General features: G+C 43.2%; 1 protein-coding gene across 2 annotated transcripts in view; it reads right to left on the reverse strand.

Annotated features, from left to right (window-relative positions):
* The window catches only part of LOC119457494 (WD repeat-containing protein 11), a 187838-nt gene that overhangs the window by 24782 nt on the left and 142384 nt on the right, over window positions 1–20672 (reverse strand). For both annotated transcript variants that reach the window (XM_049665115.1, XM_037719083.2), the window contains exons 19-21: window positions 18952–19156; window positions 11388–11529; window positions 2951–3117 (exon numbers count right to left, since the gene is read on the reverse strand). In XM_049665115.1, coding sequence (XP_049521072.1) covers window positions 2951–3117; window positions 11388–11529; window positions 18952–19156 — 514 coding nt within the window. The remainder of the gene's footprint in view (window positions 1–2950; window positions 3118–11387; window positions 11530–18951; window positions 19157–20672) is intronic.

Genomic DNA, 20672 nt, shown 5'->3' on the forward strand with positions numbered 1-20672 from the left:
ATTTTATGTAACAAAGAATTTTATTATTGCTTCAAAAACGGCACTTCTTCAGCTAGGTACGGGCTAGGGCTGGGCAGTATCGAAGATAAATGCATCTTAGATACTATGAGTCTCACCTTGTTCTCGTGTTACTCATTGCCTTTTATCGCTATCTCCCGCATTCCCCTTGTTTTCTCTTAGATACTATGTTACTCTTTGGGTATCTTGTATCTGTATCATGATACAATTGTCAAGATGGGTATCATTATCTGCATTTTTGATACATCAGTCGAGGTATGGTGTGTTGTGCACTGAACCTGACTGCTAAGTTCAGTGGAATAGTTGAGCAGTGTTGAGGACCCTGGGCATGGGGAGCGCCATCTAACAGCGTACAGAAAGTATATATATTTATTGGTGTTAGCCAGTTGGTCTGCTTTTATTGTCTTTCACAATTGCCGAAGGCTAGCAAATAATGGCAAATTAAACTTATTCTAAGAGACGGCCATTTCATGTTAGCTCATATTTTTAATAACAACACATGATAAAAAAATATAAACGTTATGCAACGCAGTGCCATTCAGAAACTGTGCACTTTGCAACACGACTCAACATCAACTGTGTAGCACCAACTCGCCTCTATTGAGAAAAATAGCACCACACAGCAGCCTATAGGGTGCTGTGCGGTGCTAGTACATAAAAGACGAGAAACGGGGCGTACTAAAACTAAAAGTGATCATCATTCATTAGAGGAGTATATGATCGATCAGCTTAAGTTCGAGAACGATATGACAAGTTTATACCACTTTGCATATACCGCGTTTCTTTGACAGTGGTATCAGATTATAATAGTAAGAGATTCGAGAGAAAATTATAATTTGTGGTGACCAAGCTTTGCAAGCACCTTAAAGTGAAAGACACTGTCCTTCCTAAAGTGAAAGGGACAGTGTCTGCCACGAATTGTTTTCTAATGTTAACTGTTGAACTCATGTAAATAATGTAAATATACTTTGTGTCTCCATACAATGACCGTGGCCTTTTAGTCACATGGCTTGCTCACAAGTAAGCAACACAGCATGTTCCATAGAGATGCAGTATGCTTATTTGGGGAGCAAGCCACGCCCAAGTTGGAAAGCTATGGCTCAAGAAACATGCTGGCTTGCAAGCTGCTTCCCTTACTAAAACAAGAGAGGCCTTGTGGAACATTCAGCAGTCAGCAAGGAGAACTTAAGATGGGGTTGAAAAAAAAAGAAGATATGGGGAGGTGGCGAGTAGGACTCTGTGCGAAATATTTGCACAAATTTGTGACGCTAGGTTTGAGACCCGCCAACACCACCCACACAAAGTTTATTTTGTGTGAAATGCCGTGAAGCTGCCACCCCAAACCCCTCGCCTACATCCACTAACCATCAACAATGCCTAGTGGTGAAAAACTTCTTTCCTTTAAAGTTTTGACCAGGCAGTAACATCCACCTGATTTTGTCTTTTGATTTGTGGGGAAACAATGGAAGACCAGATGCCTGAGCATACGAAGCTGTTCCTACACTGCCCAGCTAAGAAGGGCTTCGACCGACCCACTCACCTTTGTTTCAAGTTTGGGATGAGACTTGACTAAAGTGCCATTATATAAACATTTCCATAAATGTGCAAGAGCACATCCTCTCTCAATCGTGTGTAGGTGCTAAGTGTACAGGCTGCCAACATTCCTAGCGTTAATTCTTCTGGGGGGGGGGCAAGTTCTCATGCAGGCTCACAATAGTCTACAGGACATTACGGTAATACCCAGAGTGGTTTCATTGTGGACTACATTGTGGGGATTGAGGCACACACCATCGTCCTTGTGGGGGCATTTGCCTATTCTACCATTTCTGTGCCTCTCCCTTTTACACCCGTGGCCAGGACACCTGTTGCTTAGCCCAGAATGGCCCAGTGAGTATTTTTCCATTGACCAGTTGTCGGGAATGGCACTTCGCCCTTCCAGACATGGCAGCACCACCAGTGTGACCAGCAGAGTGAATGCAGAGAGACCTCTCCACGACAGCACCAGGTACACACATTTTTTCCCTTCATTCACCAGCCTTTTTATTTGCGCATTGCTTGGACTTGAGTGCCTTGCACCTACGATGAGCGTTTACCTTCCCTTGATCCTTTTCCAAACGCTAAGCCGAAGAGTGGTGCCTAGTGCTCATGCATGGTTGTACTAGCTGAGCTGCACTCATCAGAGGCTGAAGCCGATGGAGATTGCCCTACGCTCTTGCAAGCAGGTCCATTGGTCATTGCGAAAGCACGCAGCATAGGCGTGGGGACACATCTCACTAAGTGTTGCGTTGCGGGGCGCCATCCGCCTGCAGCGATGTGTTAGCAGCGCCCTTTATGTGCCTTTTCCCTTGGCATGGGAGCCTCTTTGCGTCCCGCACTGCCCTGGTACTGGGCGTTTGTGTAGTGTTGCGTGTCGCCAGACGAAAATAAGATTGTTTTAGTGTGATTCTTGTGGCACAACGCTTGTGTCAGCTGTTGCCTTGCTTAATCTAGCACGTGTGCGCAACGGCGTGCTAGATTAATTAAGTGAGGTGACGGCTGACATGGCCCTGCGGCTCACTCAGCCGAAACCGGCAGTGATTGGTACTCCTGTGAGATACCAGACACAACAACATATAAAACCCTACTTTAGATGATGATGAGCAGCTCATTTACATGGGAACTGCATACTTGCTTTACATTGTCACCGCTTGCCAGTTTGGCCAAAATTGAATATACTTATATTTCCATTTTATTACATTTCTTTTCTAGCTTTTTCTTGTTTCCCACAACTATTCATTTTCTTCTTCAGCCTCCTCTCCTTTCTTTTCAACCACCTTTTACCCTTTTTTTTCAAATTTTTGAACCCTTTCTTATGCGTCCCAACTTTGTCACTGCTCCACCACAGCATCAAGCCAGGTGTGCCACCTGAATAAGCAGCAGGAACAATACTTACCGCAGTGAATCACTGTAGAAGTGCTCACTAGCCGCCTCAGTTTCAAGCAGCAGCTGTACTGCCTGGTCAGCCTGACCCAGCAGGAGCAAACGGCACACGCATCGCTGCGTGTGGCTGTGCACCATGCGTTGTCGCTCATGAAAAAGCAGCCGCTTGAGCTGTAAGGCCTGCAAAGAAAGTGATGTATATGGTATCCAAACCTTGGTTCCTTATTAGACACCACAGAACACTGAGCCAGGCTGGATTTAAAGATTATTCTCTTAATGAATTTTATTATGTGCTGATTCGATTTAAAAAGATCATGAAAGAAAACCTAACTTTCTTTTCACGATTTCCTTTACAATGACACCACAGCATTGATGACATTATGTTACGCTGTATATTTTGTAGTGTTTTCACACATTTGGTCCTTTCTATACTAGTGAAGCATACAAAACCTGTCACATTTGATTTTATTTGGAAATGTAACACAATTGTTTTTTTTATAGTCAAGAATTGACTAGCCTTTTATAATCACTCCTGTGCTCTGTAACAACAGTATCAATAATTTATCGGGATAAAGCTTTCTTAGAATACAGCCTTCATGACAAGTTTTGGTTCTCTCATAATAGAACAACTAAATTAAGAGAGAGGGGAGAGAGAGAGAGAGAGAGATAGCATTACATTAATTAAAAAGGGACAATGACTTGGACCTGTGTGGGGAGGGAGGAGGTCAGGGGGCTAATTACATTTCGTTATGGATGCCTCAGATGTGAAGCTCCACAGTAAATGAGGAAAACAGAAAAATTTTATGTTTTATATAACTGTACATATTAGCCTGAGTCCTAAAGTTTTAATCACAAATTCTTCTATAATATACAGCAAGATTACCATCTTATGTGCGGTTCATTCATAGATTAAACCAGTCTGACAGCCAGAAAATTGGTTGCCAGACATGTCTCCAACACGTTGTGGCTCTTCCGAAAAAGATGCCGATCCCAAGCCAACACCTCCCAGTATTGCCATGGATGCAACAGCACAGCAGTGCCACTTCTCCCTTTAAAGGGCCCCTCACCAGGTCTGTCCATTTTGAGCTGATAAGTGCAGTGCATACAATGCACGGTAACGATCGTGTCTGCTAAGTACAGTTATACCTGCTTATAACGAACCTCCATATAACGAATTCCTGGATATAACGAAGTTTTTCTATTCCCCGCCGTTACTCCATAGAAGCACATGTATTTAGACCTCTATGTAACGAAGTGGCAGTGGGAGACCCCCTCGAAATAACGAATTTTCCCCGCCGGCAACCTAGAGATTTCGCCCCAAATTTTGTCATTTTTGCGCGAGCAGCAGCCGGAAGCACCTTCTCAGCCGCGACAAAATGCGAAGCGGCGGCGTCGCACTTGGCGCACTCGAATTCACTGTGACTGCGAGACGAGAGCGAGCGCATGCGAGGCGGGCGTGACCTTTCCCCCTCCCTTAATTCAAACCTGATCCCGCCGCTTGCTGCAACTGGCCTAGCCTGCCAAGCTGGCACTCTCCTTTTCCAGTTGATGTTGCTGAAGGGGGAAAAAAAAACATTTTTTTTTTGTGTTTTTTTTCCAACGCACTGGCAGCGCCACTCTTTGATTACTGCACAAGTCTCTGTGCTTCACTTCACTAACCTGACACTACGTGACACTATGCGACGCTACGACGCCATCGTGTCGCTCGCTCTTTGTTTCCTACGCCTCGCGCTTGTGCGAAATGACACGCGTCCACGTTCATTGATGTCGTACGAACAGTCAGTGCTGCCGTCCTTCATGAACAAACACCAAAGCAAAATCACGCAGTTTTTTACCGCGAAATAAATGTTTAGGGTGAGCTCTGCTGTCTGTTACCCTTTCGCTTACTTAAAGCGTTTCTTTTTCAAATTTTCGTGCCAAACCTGCATATAACGAAATACTCTTTATAACGAAGTTTTTTGGGAATTAGTCAATTTCGTTATATCCAGGTTTAACTGTATAACACTGCTACGCCGCAGAAAGAGCTGAAATTTCAAACCCCTTGCTCCCAGCCGGAGAGTCGATGTCAATCGCGCAATTGCGCTACGTACATTACCCTTCTGTGACGTCACTTTCAGTGACATGTGACTTTGCAAATTATTCAAGGCAACAACAGTTATTTGTTTGATCTGTTGCTTCAATAGACGAATTAAAGTTTAGAGAAATAATAAGACCTACAGACCAAATGTCTGCGTGCCTTTGTTTTACGTCATACCATAGAAAGAACGATGTACTTCCGTTTCGTCTGCTTTTTCTCACATCGTGCAGTTGCACACGTAGAGAGCGAAACAATCTCATTTTCTACCATGTTCTAGCACATGATCATGCTCTGTGATCCACTTGCATCTCCCTCAGTGTTCGTGTAGCATTGACTTATATCGCTAGTCAGACGTTCTCGTGCACAGTGCGCAAAATCGTGTGCTGCGCGTAACAAGACAAACGTTGCAACAGCTTGCACGCGAGACCGTCAACGGAAAGGCGCTGCACAGCAAAAAAGTGAGAAAAAAAAAAAGAAGGTGGGGCTCGTGACGTATGCGTCACGTGATCCTCCAGCTCCGGTATGGGAGAATGCAGGGAAGGAATTTCACTTGTGGAGGATAGATAGGGCAAGTAGAGAGTGTCTACATTGGCGGTGACGCTTGCCTCCTGAAATCATGGGTTTGCGGCATTTAAATATTTCTATCTCGGCTATTAATGAACCAATTTGAAAAATTATTGTGGTAGAACACTCCCTAGAGGGTACGTAACAAGTGTCAGCATATTTTTAAATATTTTTTTAATAATATTTTTTTAATGCTCGCCCTATCTTGGAATATGCTGCTGTAGTGTGGGACTACAACTCTTGCTAATAAGTTAGAAGCTATCCAAAATAATGCAGCGTGGTTTGTAACTAACTCGTATCAATTTAACACTAGCATCACCACCCTGAAAAACATGCTCAATTGGGACACGCTTGATATCCGCCGTACCGTGTCTAGGTGTTCACTATTAAATCAAATTGATCAGAATAATTCCGCTATCAATCGCCACGTTTTCTTAAAACCACCTATCAACGTATCACAAAGACGTGACCATAACAAAAAAAATATGCAGAATTTCTTGCCGAACAAAAGTATTTCAGTCGTCTTTCTTTCCCCGCAGCATTAAAGAATGTAACAGACTGCCTCAGGCTGTGGTGTCGACAAACGACAAAGATTTTGTGTATGAGCTAGGACGGCATATTTGCGATAGCGCGTTGCGCTTATTCCAACTTACAGAAACTATGTTCTTGATGTGTTTGCCTTTGGTTTCTTTGCTCTTGCTATGTTTCTAGGTGTGTTCACCTTGCAACCATTATTCGCGTTTTCCCCCCCTACAGCAATGCCTTCGGGCGATTCGTAGTATCATCATAAATAAATAAATAAGATTAAAAATAACCAAATATTGCTATGTGGCCTGGTGAGGGGCCCGCTTTATGGTTATTTTTTATCACAATAATCTTGGGCCAGAGGATGCACATGTTGACGATGTTTGACATCATTAAGCAGCATCTCCTTTGGGCATGGCAATTGTACTCGTAATACACCAAGTTTTAGCTTGGTACACCGAATTAGCCAGAAATCATTTCAAAAGTAGCTAGTAGCATTGGTACTATGCTATAAATGTAAAAATTCAAAAAAAGGTCTACAAGTTTACCATTATGCTGCAGCACCTATGTTGCACTATTAAAAGGCTAATTGGTGTATTTTTGTTAACTAGTCATCTCATAAATGAATTTTTCAGCTTTTAAAGTGTCTCGCACTGTGGTTCCCAGTTATCTCAAAGGAATCGCACAAATATTGACTCTGGCCATTTTTTTTTTTACTTTTTCAGACACCTCTTGGTCCCCTCCCATCTTGCACACTCAGCAGGATTCTTTGGGTATCTTGACAGTGTCCATAAAATGTACTAAAATACCCTATCTTATGCTAATTTAAAATGAAGTATTTATTTTTGCAAAAAAGAAAGAGGCTGCCTGCATGATTTCATGATGGGTGGGATGTGCCACCATTTTGTAAAATGAGCAACTGCAGTTGAGCAAAACAACTGCAAGTTTCTGTTGACAGCTTTCCGCTAAAAGCATCAACTTGTATTCACAATCACAGAAAGTGACAAGTAAGAAAATAAGCAGCACAAGCATGATGATGAGTGTGATACTGCAAACACTTGGCAGAACTACAGCAATGCCATGAAAGCAAATAATCACCATTCAGGCTTTTTGTGAAAGTGCAAATGCTCAAATGGTGGCCAGAGTGTCACCCTCCTCAGAGTGCCACACATTCGTTAATTGGCCCTGTACACCTGACTCCTTCCTGATGCTGCATGGCAATGATGCATCGTGTCATCACGTCTCCTTTTGTTGCATGTAAAGTTGTTTTTGAGGTGCGGCTGTGTGTCAGGCTAAAGCGAACTACCTAAGGCAGGACAAACTAGTTGTATTCACATTTCTGATGCAGGAACAAATAGTAGTGGTCTTAACTGTCCTTCCTAAAAGCCTCAGTTCAGGTTTGGTTCTAAATTGGTGGAAAAAACTCACAGGCCTGCGCGGCACATGCAGCACAGTCACAGTGTAAGCTGGTGGAGCGGCTCAAGAGTAGCTCCAATTTGGGCACCACGCACAACAAGGTCTTCGCGGCAGTCTGTTTGCCTCGTTTTGACGAGAACGATCTGAACTGTCCGCCCGGCGTCAACGTCGAGCTGCGGCTAGTAATGCTCTCTGCACAGCAGTCTGCTGAGCCCCATCAAGCCTTAGAACTGCAACTTACATGTCGGGCGCGCTGCCTTTGCAGGCACCTTAACTAGATGGCGCCACCATACTGGCGGAGGCTCGGCAGTGCATTGATTGCGCGCCTCGTCTGAATCGCATATCGTCGTCTGCGACTGCGGACGCTGCGTTTGCATGCATCTTACCTAGATGGCGCCACCATACTGGCAGAGACTCGAGTCGTCTTCCCCTGCGTGCCTGAAATATGGGTATTTTCCGCAGCCCGATAGCAAGCGCTTGCGTGGCTCGGTACTCGGGTACTTTTTCGCGTTTCCGGCGATAGCGGTTACGCAGCGGATGACGGCGGCGGCATCATCGCGACCTGAAACGGCTATTGGAATGAGCCCATAACAGCTTACGCTGTAAAACAGCTCATTTTGGTTTGAGCTCAGAGAAAAGTAACAGTTCAGTTGCAGTTTTTGGTTCGGTGTTCAGCTTCACTTCAAGACTTTGTGGACAACCTACAAAACTGCAGTAGCAGGTCCAAGGTTTCAGCTTTTTTATTGCAATAGCTCTGAGCATTCTGTCTTCATTTTCAAGCTAGCCTGTGTCCTCACTGAATGCATGCAGGTGCAGAAAAGAAAAAATGCAACATTCTGACTACATGACGGTTACTACGCAAAGCAAGCCTTGCAAATGGAGCCTGCATATCAGTGGAAGTATCATTAACAATGAATGCAATGCTAAAAAGCCAGCACAGCAATGCATAACATCCTGTCCATTTTTTTGTCTCATCTTTTGTGTGAATGCCTCATATCACCCAAATAAGCTGCAAAGGAGTTCATAGGGTCCTGATCGTTTGGGGCTGTTTCATAGGAGTTCTTAAAAGTTGCAAGCACTTTTTGTTTCTACAAATGACGAAAGCTGCAGCTTTCACAAATTTCATGCGAAATGCAAACTAGAGCAACAAACTTCTTCGCTAAATAAAGGTATGTTGCAGCTTTACACTTTTCCTGGTACATTAGATAATCTACATTCAGATAACTTGGACATTTTTATTTTTTCGGTCCTGTGAAATCCAAGTGAATGAGCTTTTACTGTACAGTATAGACCACTTATAACGTAACCATTTATAGTGCAGAACTGGCTACAATGCGGCCTTTTCCGACTCCCATTTACCCTTCCATAGAACTCCATGTATACGCATACCGCTTACAGTGCAGCCGCGTGAGACGAAATACCGTTTGTAATGCAGCTTACGCGGGAAAATCTCGCCGACAAGGGCGGCAGCAAGCACGCTTCTCAACAAGGTGCGTGCTCCCTGCTGTTAATTCGGACTTATTTGGCCACACATCGGTTAAGAGCGCCGCAAATGTGCACCGCAAAAGAGCAAGAACGGCGCTAGCGTCCTACCAAAATGAAGCGGCGGAGTCCGCATCGCCACAGCCATCAGTTGAAATCGTACGTGAATGACAGCAACGCTGGAATGCTTCGAGCCTATTTGTGTCTTTAAAGCCTGTATTCTTGCGTTTACTGCCGCACATAACACCGCGTTGGCCGCAGGATTTTGTAACTGCGTAGTTGTCATCCATGATCGCATCGATAGTGGCCGCGGTTTTCTCCGCAGCGGTTGCGGCGAACAGTAGTTTTGTTTTTACTCGGTACGCGCGTCGGCCGCGTGCCTAAAAAACTGCGTAGTCGCCATCGATGATCGCATAGATACCGACCACGGTTTCGACTGCAGGTGTTGCAGCGAATGGTAGTTAATTTGTCCAGACTCGGTGCGTGCGTCGGGCGCGTGCCTGCAGCACCGCCAAGTCGCTGTTCATAATCGCGTCGATAGCGGTCACAGTTTTTTCCGCAGCGGTTGCGGCAAACAATTGTTTCGGTTTGACTCAGTGCAAAGCTGTCAAGCTTGAAGAGCACCGGCTGCATCGTGATTACGCTTTTGCATCGCGATTACATTTTCGCCTACTCACTGGCAAAAACGTAATCGCGATCTGCGCCCGATAGTACAAAGTGTGTCTACATGCTTGGTCTACATGTTTTACATACATGCAGGGCTTGAAAATCATTGTTTTGGTTATAGTTTGGTACCGCTTATAGTGCAGACATTCGCGACTCCGGCGACTTACGTTATAAGAAGTCTACACTGTATAAGTGACTGCGTACCATATGCCCATCCCTAACGGTGCCTCCATCCCTTTTCTTCTTTGTGCTATACAGTAAAACCTTGTTAATTCGACCGTCATTAATTCGGAAAATTGGTTAATTCGAACTCGTCCTCTGGTCCCGGTCGGCATATGCATTATTCAATGCCAATCAAACTCTCGTTAATTCGGACAACTTTCGGAGCTCGGCGAGCGAGGAGCGCCGCAAATGTGCGGCACAAAAGAGCAAGAACGGCGCTAGCGTCCAACCGAAACGAAGCAGCGGAGTCCGCATCGCCATAGTCATCAGCGGAAATCATACGGGAAGCCTGTATTCTTGCCTTTACCGCCATGCATAATACCGTGTTGGTCGCGGGCTTTCATAATTGCGTAATTATCAACCACGATCGTGTCGATAGCGGCGGCGGTTTTCTCCGCAGCGGTTGCGGCGAACAGTAGTTTCGTTTTGACTCGGCACGCGCGTCGGCCGCATGCCTAAATAACTCCGTAATCGCCATCAATGATCGCATAGATAGAGACAGCGGTTTCATCTGCAGTTGTTGCAGTGAATGGTGGTTTCGTTCTGACTCCGCACCGAGTCAGAACCGCAAAGTCGCCGTTCATAATCGCGTTGATTGCGGCCACGGTTTTCTCCGCAGCGGTTGCGGCAAACAGTTCTTTCGTTTTCGAGGTTTCGAGGTTGAAGAGCACCGGCTACATCGTGATTATGTTTTCGGCAGCTCACTGGTGAAAACATAATCGGGATGTGCGTGCGATAGTGCAAAGCGTGTCGTAAATGAAGGCGCGTGCCGCAGCTGTGCTGTGAAGAAAGTCGCGAGGCCTCAATCGCCGCTGCGAGAGCTAATAAGTCGCGAGATGACGAAAATTTCAGCTTCCGCTCTGCTTTTGTGCAAAATAGCAACAGGAGTTGCTCACTCATTCACTAAATAAAAGCGCGTTGACATAGTAAGCATTTGCTTACTGTTTTCAGGATAGCCTCGATAATTCGACATTCGTTTAGTTGGGACATTTTTTTCGGTCCTGTGAAATCCGAATTAACGAGGTTTTACTGTATAATGAATGAGATAAGCCATCCACACAATCCAAGACCCTTATTGGCAACCTATATAGAGACCCGTGACTTCATGCTTTTCAAGCATGGCTAACCACTTCAAACATGGCTAACAGCTACTATACGTGAGAAGTTTTATGTGAGTGGTGCTAGGGACCTAGACAGGTGATTTGCTGCTGCCTTTTGCCTTGGCACCATGACAATGATGCATTGTCAAAGAAATAAATCAATTAATAAAAAAAATTGTAAATAGGTGTAAATGTTTCTGATATTTGTCTATGTTAAAATGGGAATTTATTTGCAGGCAAACCTACATGATTCTGAGGTGAAATTATTGTCCTGCCATCTGAAAAATTGGCTTGCCATTCCTCTGTGCAATCTACAACTTTGTACACTGCACATGAGTTTGTGTTTAAATTGTGAGATGCCATGAAAAATGATGTAGTGACCAGACAGCTCAACTTGCCTTATACTCAGCATCCGGGCACAGCATATCGTAGCAAAGTGGTAGTGATGTGCCAGCACTTGTGTTGAGATTCTGCTGCTTTTTTGTGAGGTAGTATTGAGTAACACTCCAGAAGTGGAACCCTTCTTCATCTCCAAACCAGCTATACAGTAGGCATGCAAAAAGACCAAGACTTTATCTTAGCAATGTAGAACTTGAGGTCAGTGGGTGCTACATGTCAGCGAGGAGTGTAGAGCAACCAGATATAACTGAAAAGAACCAGACACAACATGGTGTTAGCTCTTGTCCATTGTCTCTGGTCACATTACACTTTTTGCTGACTTACCTTTGATGCAAAACCAAAAAAAAAAAAGAGAGAGCTTTTAGCATGAACTACAAGCAAAGACTCTTGCAACTTCCATATGTTATACTTTTGTAACAGTACACACAACTGTGGCTTCAACTCCATTTATCATTCATTAGAATCCGAGTGAGCACTTAGTTGAATCATGCAATCCCTTCTGAATTCAACACATTTGCCTTTTGGAGCTTTCCATTTACCAATGTTACATACAATATTCTGACATGTAAGCATTATTTTAAAAGACAGCACATAAAATAACCAATTGATAAAACATCTACCCTGCCCTTCTTGGGAAGCAGAAAGTTGTGCCAAAAACCAGTAAAGGGTCAGTTGGAAAGCGTTGTACCTGACCACTGCAATAATCACAAATCATTCTGAGGGGGCACTTGCATTTATTGAAAGCAGTGTAAGAGATGCTGCGGGGCAGCAAACTGAAACATCAGCTTTGCTCATAGTTAGTATGTCGCGGCATGCTAACTTGCGAAACCTTGCAAGCAACTTTGTGATGACCACTACACATCCTGTGCGTTTCTGAGCAGTTCAGTATAACAAGTGTGTGACATTAATGTGAACAGGCTTTCAAGAATTACGGTTTCAAATAACAAATAAACATGTGTAAAACTCGTGTTCTTGGTGTCATTCAGGTGCCTACTGGTACTCCAATTTCCACATTCATAAGGAAGCCATCAGGAAACATGTATTCATGCACATCCAAAGATTTTCTATCACTACTGATAGCCAGTTAGATGCATGTTCTTTGAGTGCAGACAGCAGTGTTGTCTGTGACCACAACTCTAACCAGTTAGTATGACCCCAGCCTAAGTGATGATGCATTTGCACCATGTGTAGCAGCATGAAGCCTGGGAGGCACAGCGACACCATCACAAATGGCACCATGGGAATTATAGCAATATGGAGTGAAGCTTGTGAGCATGCATGCAGAGCGTCAATACATGTGGGGCAGCATAAGAAAGGTTGTGGCACTTAGCATCTAGCATGCAACTCACTGTTAATGCAGTTGGCAAATAAAATATTGTGGACATAATTTGCTTGTGAGAAAATGAGCAGTGTTCTTAAAGCCTTTTCTCTATTTCTGCTCAACAAATTTCACATTCTATAGTAATAGCCATGGATTATACTTGCAAAATTTTAAACAGAAACAAAAATTTGAAACGTGAGCTGCATATCCTGATATATAATATGCTAATTTGCCTCTACTACCACTTCCAAGGCAGGAAGCAATACACATACTGACTATGAACATAAGCTCTGTACCTTCATATCAAAAGCTTCATATTACAAAAGTGTGTCCAGCAAAAAAACACTTAACTTGCCATTTTTAACTGCATCTTGTGTCATCAACAGTGCATAAAACTACGGATTGTATTCATGGTAATCTTCTGCTCAAGTGCAAGCAGCTTGTGCTGAAGCCAGGACCAGGCAGTATTGTACATACATGTCTTCAACAGTACCTTAAGATATTCTGTCAGTATCTCGTACCTGTAATGTGATACATTCGGCGAGATGTGTATTCAATACATTATACGAAGTACAGTATAGACCACTTATAACATAACTGCTTATAGTGCAGGACTGGATATAGTACGGTCTTTTCAGACTCCTGTTAATTTTCTCATAGCACTCCATGTATACGCATACCGCTTAAAGTGCAGCCGCGTGAGATGAAATACTGGTTATAATGAGGCTTCCGCGGGAAAATCTTGCCGGCAAGGGCGGTAGAGAGCACGCTTCTCAATGAGGTGCGCCCACCGATGGGAGAGGAGATCAACGAGGGCGATGCAGAGGAGGAGCATGAGACGTGGAGCATGAGTCCAAGGACGATAAAATCGACGCCGTGCACCGTATGTGTGAGTGAAAGCGCACAGGGGACGTGTGCCTTCGCGGAGAGCGAACGCACAGCGGAGAGCAAACGCGACTTCCATTGTGCGAAAGGCCGTGGGGGTATGGGAGGGAGGGAGGGGGGGCGACGTGGCTGCGGCACTAAATGCGTATCTTGCAACCGGGCGCAAGGGGAACTGGCGACGCAATCTCCCACGCTAAAGGAGCAAAGCAGGAAGGCAGCGCGGGAGAGAGAGGGGGAGGGGGCGGCTTCTACTCTGCCAACAAATGCGTTCGCGCCTGTGCCGGCTGTCGGTGTTGTCGCGAGCACCGTATCTTGAAAGCGATCTCCACACGGCTCTAACCTTTGTATGCGCTGTGCTTACGCCGCACAGTTTCCGTTGAAGCGATAGACTGCACGAACCTCCGCTCGCTGTGGCGGCCGCGTTTCCCCACGCCCGCGTTTTGACAGTGGTGGTCTGCGGGCATCGAGTCTATTCATGTTTGCTTGTGCACGTTGACACCACGCTTGTTAATTCAGTTAGTAAGCGAATGTGTCAAGTTTATGCAGCCGATAAAACGACTATCCCTACTCCTTATAGCTCTCTACTAATTAGCTATCGCAATTGATGCTTTGCCTTTCGGGCAAAACCGAGACATTAAAAAAAAATTATTGCTTTGTCTGCTTCATGCGAAGATCATGGGTATTTGGACATTAACCTTTCAACGTTTGTAAATTTAAACAAATGCAAAACTCCCAGTCGCACCCTTCAATTCTCGGATACGCGCGGCTGCTTGGTCTACATGTTTTGCATACGTGCAGGGCTTGAAAATCGTTGTTTTGGTTATAGTGCAGTACTGCTTATAGTGCAGATATTCACGACTCCGACGACTTACGTTATAAGCGGTCTATACTGTATTGTGCATCTTAAGATGAAAGATACACCTGCACCAATGGCAAAAATAAATTTGTAGTCTGTCTGTCTGCACCAATGGCAAAATCCACGAAGACATCCAGTGTCGCAGCCAGCAGTTGAAGTTTATTCTAAGAGATGTCACAGTTATACTAACTCATTTATAGTTCTTAGTTGTTATGCTCCAACCACTGAATGGAAGTCAAACCAATGGTCATAGCATAACATTTTGCTAGAAACTGCGCTTGGAACCAGTTTTGATAAGTACGTTCCCAACACGAGTCACAGAAAGCATTGTTGCTCCAGCTAACAGTTTTACACATAGCATTTTGCACAGCACAGAAACATATTATCTGGAGTAGCAACACATATCGCTGTAGACTGAGTACTTTAACCCTTTGAGGGTATAATTTTTTTGCCAAATGCGACCCCCCAGGGTCGATTTTTTTTAGTGCCGATTTAAATTCTTTGAAAGAACCTATTTAGAAAAAAAAAAAAAACATGGTCGTAATTTTTTTAGAGTGACCGTAAAGTGACAAAAAATCGTTTGTGTTGTAAAATACACAACGTTTATTCATGAATAAGAAGATAAGCGCACTGAAAAATGGTTGTGTGCACATCCGGAAAACGAAACAAGTGAGAAGCCTTCGTCTTATCGCCAACAAGGTTCGATAGAGCTTTTGTGGTCCCCAAACAAGGAAACTCAAAAACGGCAGCATCGTTTGTGTATGTACGCGCCTGCCTGGGAACAGGTGTAATCGCGCCGCGGTGAGCGATAAATGATCCGAGTAACAAGCGGTAACCCTTTGAGAGATTTGAAACCAGATAGCCATCAGTTTAGCGTGTGCAACAAGTGGGAGCCGCCGCAGGAAAAAAAACAAAACTTGTCACCGCAGGCGCGTGCACGCGCCCGGATGCGCGAGTGACAGCAGGTTGCCATAACAACAACAAAAAAAAAAAAAAAGAGGCATTGGTGCAAGGAAAAAGTTCTACGTGTTCCCGTCGAGTGGCAGCACATGCCAAGCGAAAGAAATGATCGAAATACGCGCTTTTTAAATGTACAAGCGATGATGTACATGTACGTCATTGACCATTTTGAAGGTGTTTGCGGAGGACGTACATGTACGTCATTGACCCTGAAAGGGTTACTTACACTTTACGAATGCTAATCAACTCACTGCTAAATACCCACACAGATGCTCCCTTATGAAATTCGAAGCTGCAAAAGTAGGCACTAACAAAGAGAGCTATATTCAGAACCTTTTAAAATGCAATGAAAAGACTAAAGAAAGAAAAGACCGGAAAAGGCGCTTACCCACAACTGAAGAATTTATTGAAGAAGTTTCACATATATACACATAAAAGTAATTGTGCATTTGGACATACAGAGCAAATCTATTGTATCAACGTATGTCTTGTAAAAGGGAGCATCAGGCGTCACTCAAATCATTTGTGCCTGAGCATCTCGCAGCCCATTGCAGAGAGTGCAGGTGCTATCCCATGCTTAAGAAAACAAAGGTAGTTCTCAAAAGCAGTAACCAGCTCACTCGAGAAGAAGTGGATGCTTTCTTATTTAAAAATGAGCAAGTTCTTGCATCAGACATGCTTCTGTCTTGCTACATGATAAGGAATTTGCTTTTTGCAATCGTTAGCACATGTGCATGTTCGACTTTAAGTTTCAGATTTCTGCACAATTACCTTCCAGTATATTTCTTTTGACTTGTTACCCCTGCTTTACTCCACATGCGCAATCACTTCTGTGTATATATGTGAACCTTTTACAATAAATTCTTCAGTTGTGGGCACTTTGTCCTGTCGTTCCTCTGTCTTTTCGTTACGCTTTAAAAACTGAAGATTAATGTCAACCAACAAACTTGCTTGTCCATCTTACTGAATGAGAGCATTGTTTTACTGGACTTATTCTGATCGCCATGGTACCCTCGCCACAGGTGTCGCACATCTCCCTCTCCGCACTTTAATGCCTGTGTAAATAACTCTGTGACTCCTAGCCATCTTTCACTATTTTTCACTGCAGGTTCATTTACTTTTCTACAACTATCTTTAGCTCAAGGCTTCCGATAGATTAGCTACGTCCTTATTTACATCTATATGGATACTTTGACATTATAACAGGACATGCTCAACAGTTTCTGCGCTGTTTCCAGACACTACAAACAGATAGTCCTCATCGGCAAATTTTCCCCTATAACTGAGCACATCTCTTCGAACGCACAAACAGTTATACTACTTTCTCAATGCGGTGTTGAGAAAATAATATAACATTTTGTGGGTTCGAAGAGATGTGCTCAGTGCTTTAAATTATCATAAATCTACTCTCTTTTGATTTATTTCTTTGCTGTTCGATATAGGTCCAGAGCTTCCTCTACATCTCCCATATCCACTACGCTGTTTCTCTATATCAAATTTTAGGTTTAACACATTTTCCTCTTCTGCTGTCGACATGTCTGTCAACGTAATATGTACCGGTCAGTTTCTTGCTACAATTGCAATCTTTCTACACTGTCAGTCAACTGTTCTTTTTTTTTTTTTTAATTTGCCAATGCTTTCCCACATTTTCCCCATGCCCTCATGAGAATGCTAAAGAGAAGTCTGTTGCCAAATTCAGGCTATCACCGAGATCTCCCGCACCTGTTTGCCAGCATATTTTCTGGGAACACTACACTTTGCTGTTTTAGTATATTTTGCGTTTCTCTGTTCGTGTGTTCACTTACATCTGTAATAATCAATATTTAACCTATGTGTATTTCTCTATTCTGTACATGCTGTATTGCCCCCCTTACACAATGTCCCACGAGGGCACTGTAAGGTACTCATAAATAAATAAATAAATAAACCTCTACAGAAGACATGATCACTGCTAATGATAGTCGGCATGCTACCTTTAATTCATTTATTTATTTACTTATTTTATTTATTTTCAAGGCTACAAAGTAAAATAAAAATGCACGTTTGGCGAGACCATCACCAGCGGTGTGTACAGCTCCACCTTGAACATAATCTTCACCTAAAGTGACATGCATTTAAAAAATTCGCACAAAACGTGCTGTGCTGTTGTCATGATGTGACCATTCCCTTTGAAACTTGATGATGGCATATGTCACCAAGCTCCTTTGTTTACATTTCTTGTGCGTCTAAGTTGTTAAATGCATTTATACCCTAAGCTACCTTTATTGCCAGCCTAGAAAAAAACAGGTATACAGTGTGATGCATTGTTTATAAACAAACTAGGACACGTACAACCTATTCAGTTTGTAATAGGCAGATTACGCACTGAAGCTTAATGTGACACAATCACGAAACCATAGAAACGAACACGTAGCAATATAGGGTGCTTCACTTAACTTGAGCTTAGCTTTAAGAATATGAAGTGTCTAAAGGTACGTTGGACGTACCCGAATCCGAGAATCTAAGGATCCATCGGACGTAGCTTTGCTTCCGTTTCGCTTGCTCCATGGCTCCCGCCTACTGATGTTTGCACGTGTTCTTACAGAAGACTCAAGGACGTTTATTTAACTCAAAGGTGACCATTAAAAAATGCTTTTGAAATGTCATGACGAGTGGCATACAAATAGTGTGGCACGCACGAAGATACTTCTCCAGGAGAGCAGGCCCGGTATCTACTACGGCCCCTACTGCTCCTCCGGGAAAATCAGTGATGTTATTTTGAAGGTAGAGTGCCGTAAGGCGTTAGAAGGCTATAATCCTGGCTCATCACGGGCGCTCATGACTGACTCATCACGAGCGCCGCAGGCTTGAGAAAGTCTGTCCAACATCTGTCCAATGTCTGTCCGACGTCTGTCTGACATCTGTCCGATGTACCTTTAGATTCTGGGATTCGGGTAAGTTTGACGTACCTTTACCACAGCGTTAAAAATACTATTCAAATGCTACGTAGCTGGACAGAACCAAGGTAATGTTGCTTACTGTCGCTTGGAGATACTACGATTAATTTTTTCGCATTCTGCCTAATTAGATAATTAGTCTAAATTAATTAATCAACTTCTCAAATATTATAATGAGACAAAATGTGTCAATGAGAAAATTGTAGAGCAACACAAAAAACTCCCGATGCAGCTTTCTGTTGTTCAATGCGTGCTACATAAAAGTGTTTTTCCGAGCGTGAAAGAAGCCTGCGAATACACGTGAAACGCCTGGAGCGGCCAATCGCGTGGGCATTTTTTCTGTCTCTACTTTTCATACTGCTGTCCTTCGCACAAGTTCTTTCATTACAAATTTCATGGAAGTATTCTAGGAAATGAAAATAAGTTATTAGACAAAAAATTTAAATTAAGGATTGTTAAACTGGCATCTGCATGGCATGGCATCTGCATGTCCTGTTCCTCTCACTATTCTATATTGTTGGTGCAATGAAACTATAGTTAAGACATGCCAGCATCTCTCTTCAATAAGTCCCCAACCTCGGTAAACAATGAAGATTCATTAGGACCTGGCCACAGCTACATTCCGCTCGATGACACCAGCCTTGCTGGGAGCCTTGCACTGGAGGCTAGCTTGCTGTAGACGCTCATGAAGGCTGGATTCTTCGGACAGTGATGAAGGTACTGCGGCAGGGCCCATGTCAGGGTGTTGGAGCAAGGATTTGAGCTGCAGCGCAGCTTTTGGTGGCAGCAACTGAGGAACAAAGGGCACTCCTGCGCACAGCCGACAAGCCAGCAGAGATCTCAATATCTCACAGGGACCAAGCGGTATACACAAACTCGTGTTATAGTTTTCTGAATGACACAAAGCACCTGTCAGATACACTCAGGTGACAGCTGAAACTAAGATTACTTTGCAGCAACATCAAAAGACAGTTTCTGAGTAGTTGAGCCTAAATAACAGCACAATATCAGAGCAGAAAAGTGATGTTTGCTGTATGGCAGAAGCAAATGGGCTGGACATGGGGGCACGAACATGTGATACTTTGGTGTACTATTTTTCAGCACCCATGAGAATGAGTAAGTGTCCTTTATTTCCAAACACAAAAGCAGTTAATTGTAGAAATAACAGTCAAATTATTCACAGAAGCATACATTAACAACCATATTCACCCAATGCACATATATACATGTCTCTAATACCAACATAAAACAGTACAAAAAAAAAAAAGAAATAAAAAAGGAGAACCATTTTCTTATATGTTCATGAAAGTACCGAAATAGGGTAATTGACCTAAGAGAGCTTGAACAAAGCCTACGTTCAGGATAGAGCTATAATTAAAAAGAACTGAAAAGCACGCAGTTAGCTCAGGAATAATAATTGTCAAACAACATATATCAAGCACGCACAGAAAGATAATACAAAAAAAATTTCTTAATACATTTGAGAAGAAAGAAATCATAATAATAAAACCTTCAATATGGACATTTACGTATTGTTTAGAGTGCTTGCTAACGTATGTGTGAGCATTTGGTAAACCATAGTTTGTCTGTGTATATAATCAGTCATGAATTATGATCGACTGCTGATGTATGTGTGAAATATACATAATTTTATACCAGGGTGCTTGAGACTCCACTGAAAGTAAGTCAAGGTGGCAGAATGACTCTTGGTGCATTTTATGATGAATCGTCATAATTACAGAGTAATTAAACATTTTAATGTTATAAAGTCAGTCATGCTACGTTCCTTCATAAAAAGGATTAAATCACCAGCTCGGATTACATGCACAAGTTATTTATTGGCTGCAAGCATTACAAGAAAGAAAAAAAATATGTCCAGGTTGCTACTGACATGCCCTACTTCATACGTCTTGTAAAATACAGTAGTGCCTTCACCGAAGCGGTTCTCCGTAAGGATAGATATCACTCAGAAGTAAAATGGAAGTACTAATTTAGGTTAGCAGAATGTTCAATCTACCCTAAGCTTAATGTTTGCGCTTTATTCCCTGCCACCACTGCACAGAAACGGCAAAAATAGGTCGTGTCACAAATGTGTACGCTGTGTCTGAAGGGGGTATAAAAGATTTCCCACCGATTTATGGTACGCATGTTGTATGTTGTTCTTTGAGGTGTTAACAGTGTAAGTTGTTCTATGTAGTATTAGTCATTATTTCTAATGGCGACAGTATAACGCTTGCCTAGAATTGATTTATATGGTTCATGAACAGGTATAGTAGGTTCATGTTTTTGAAAAGTGGCTTCGTGTGGGAATCATGTGGAACATTTG

This window comes from Dermacentor silvarum, chromosome 1 (genome assembly GCF_013339745.2).
Source record: "Dermacentor silvarum isolate Dsil-2018 chromosome 1, BIME_Dsil_1.4, whole genome shotgun sequence".
Taxonomy (NCBI): Eukaryota; Metazoa; Arthropoda; class Arachnida; order Ixodida; family Ixodidae; genus Dermacentor; species Dermacentor silvarum.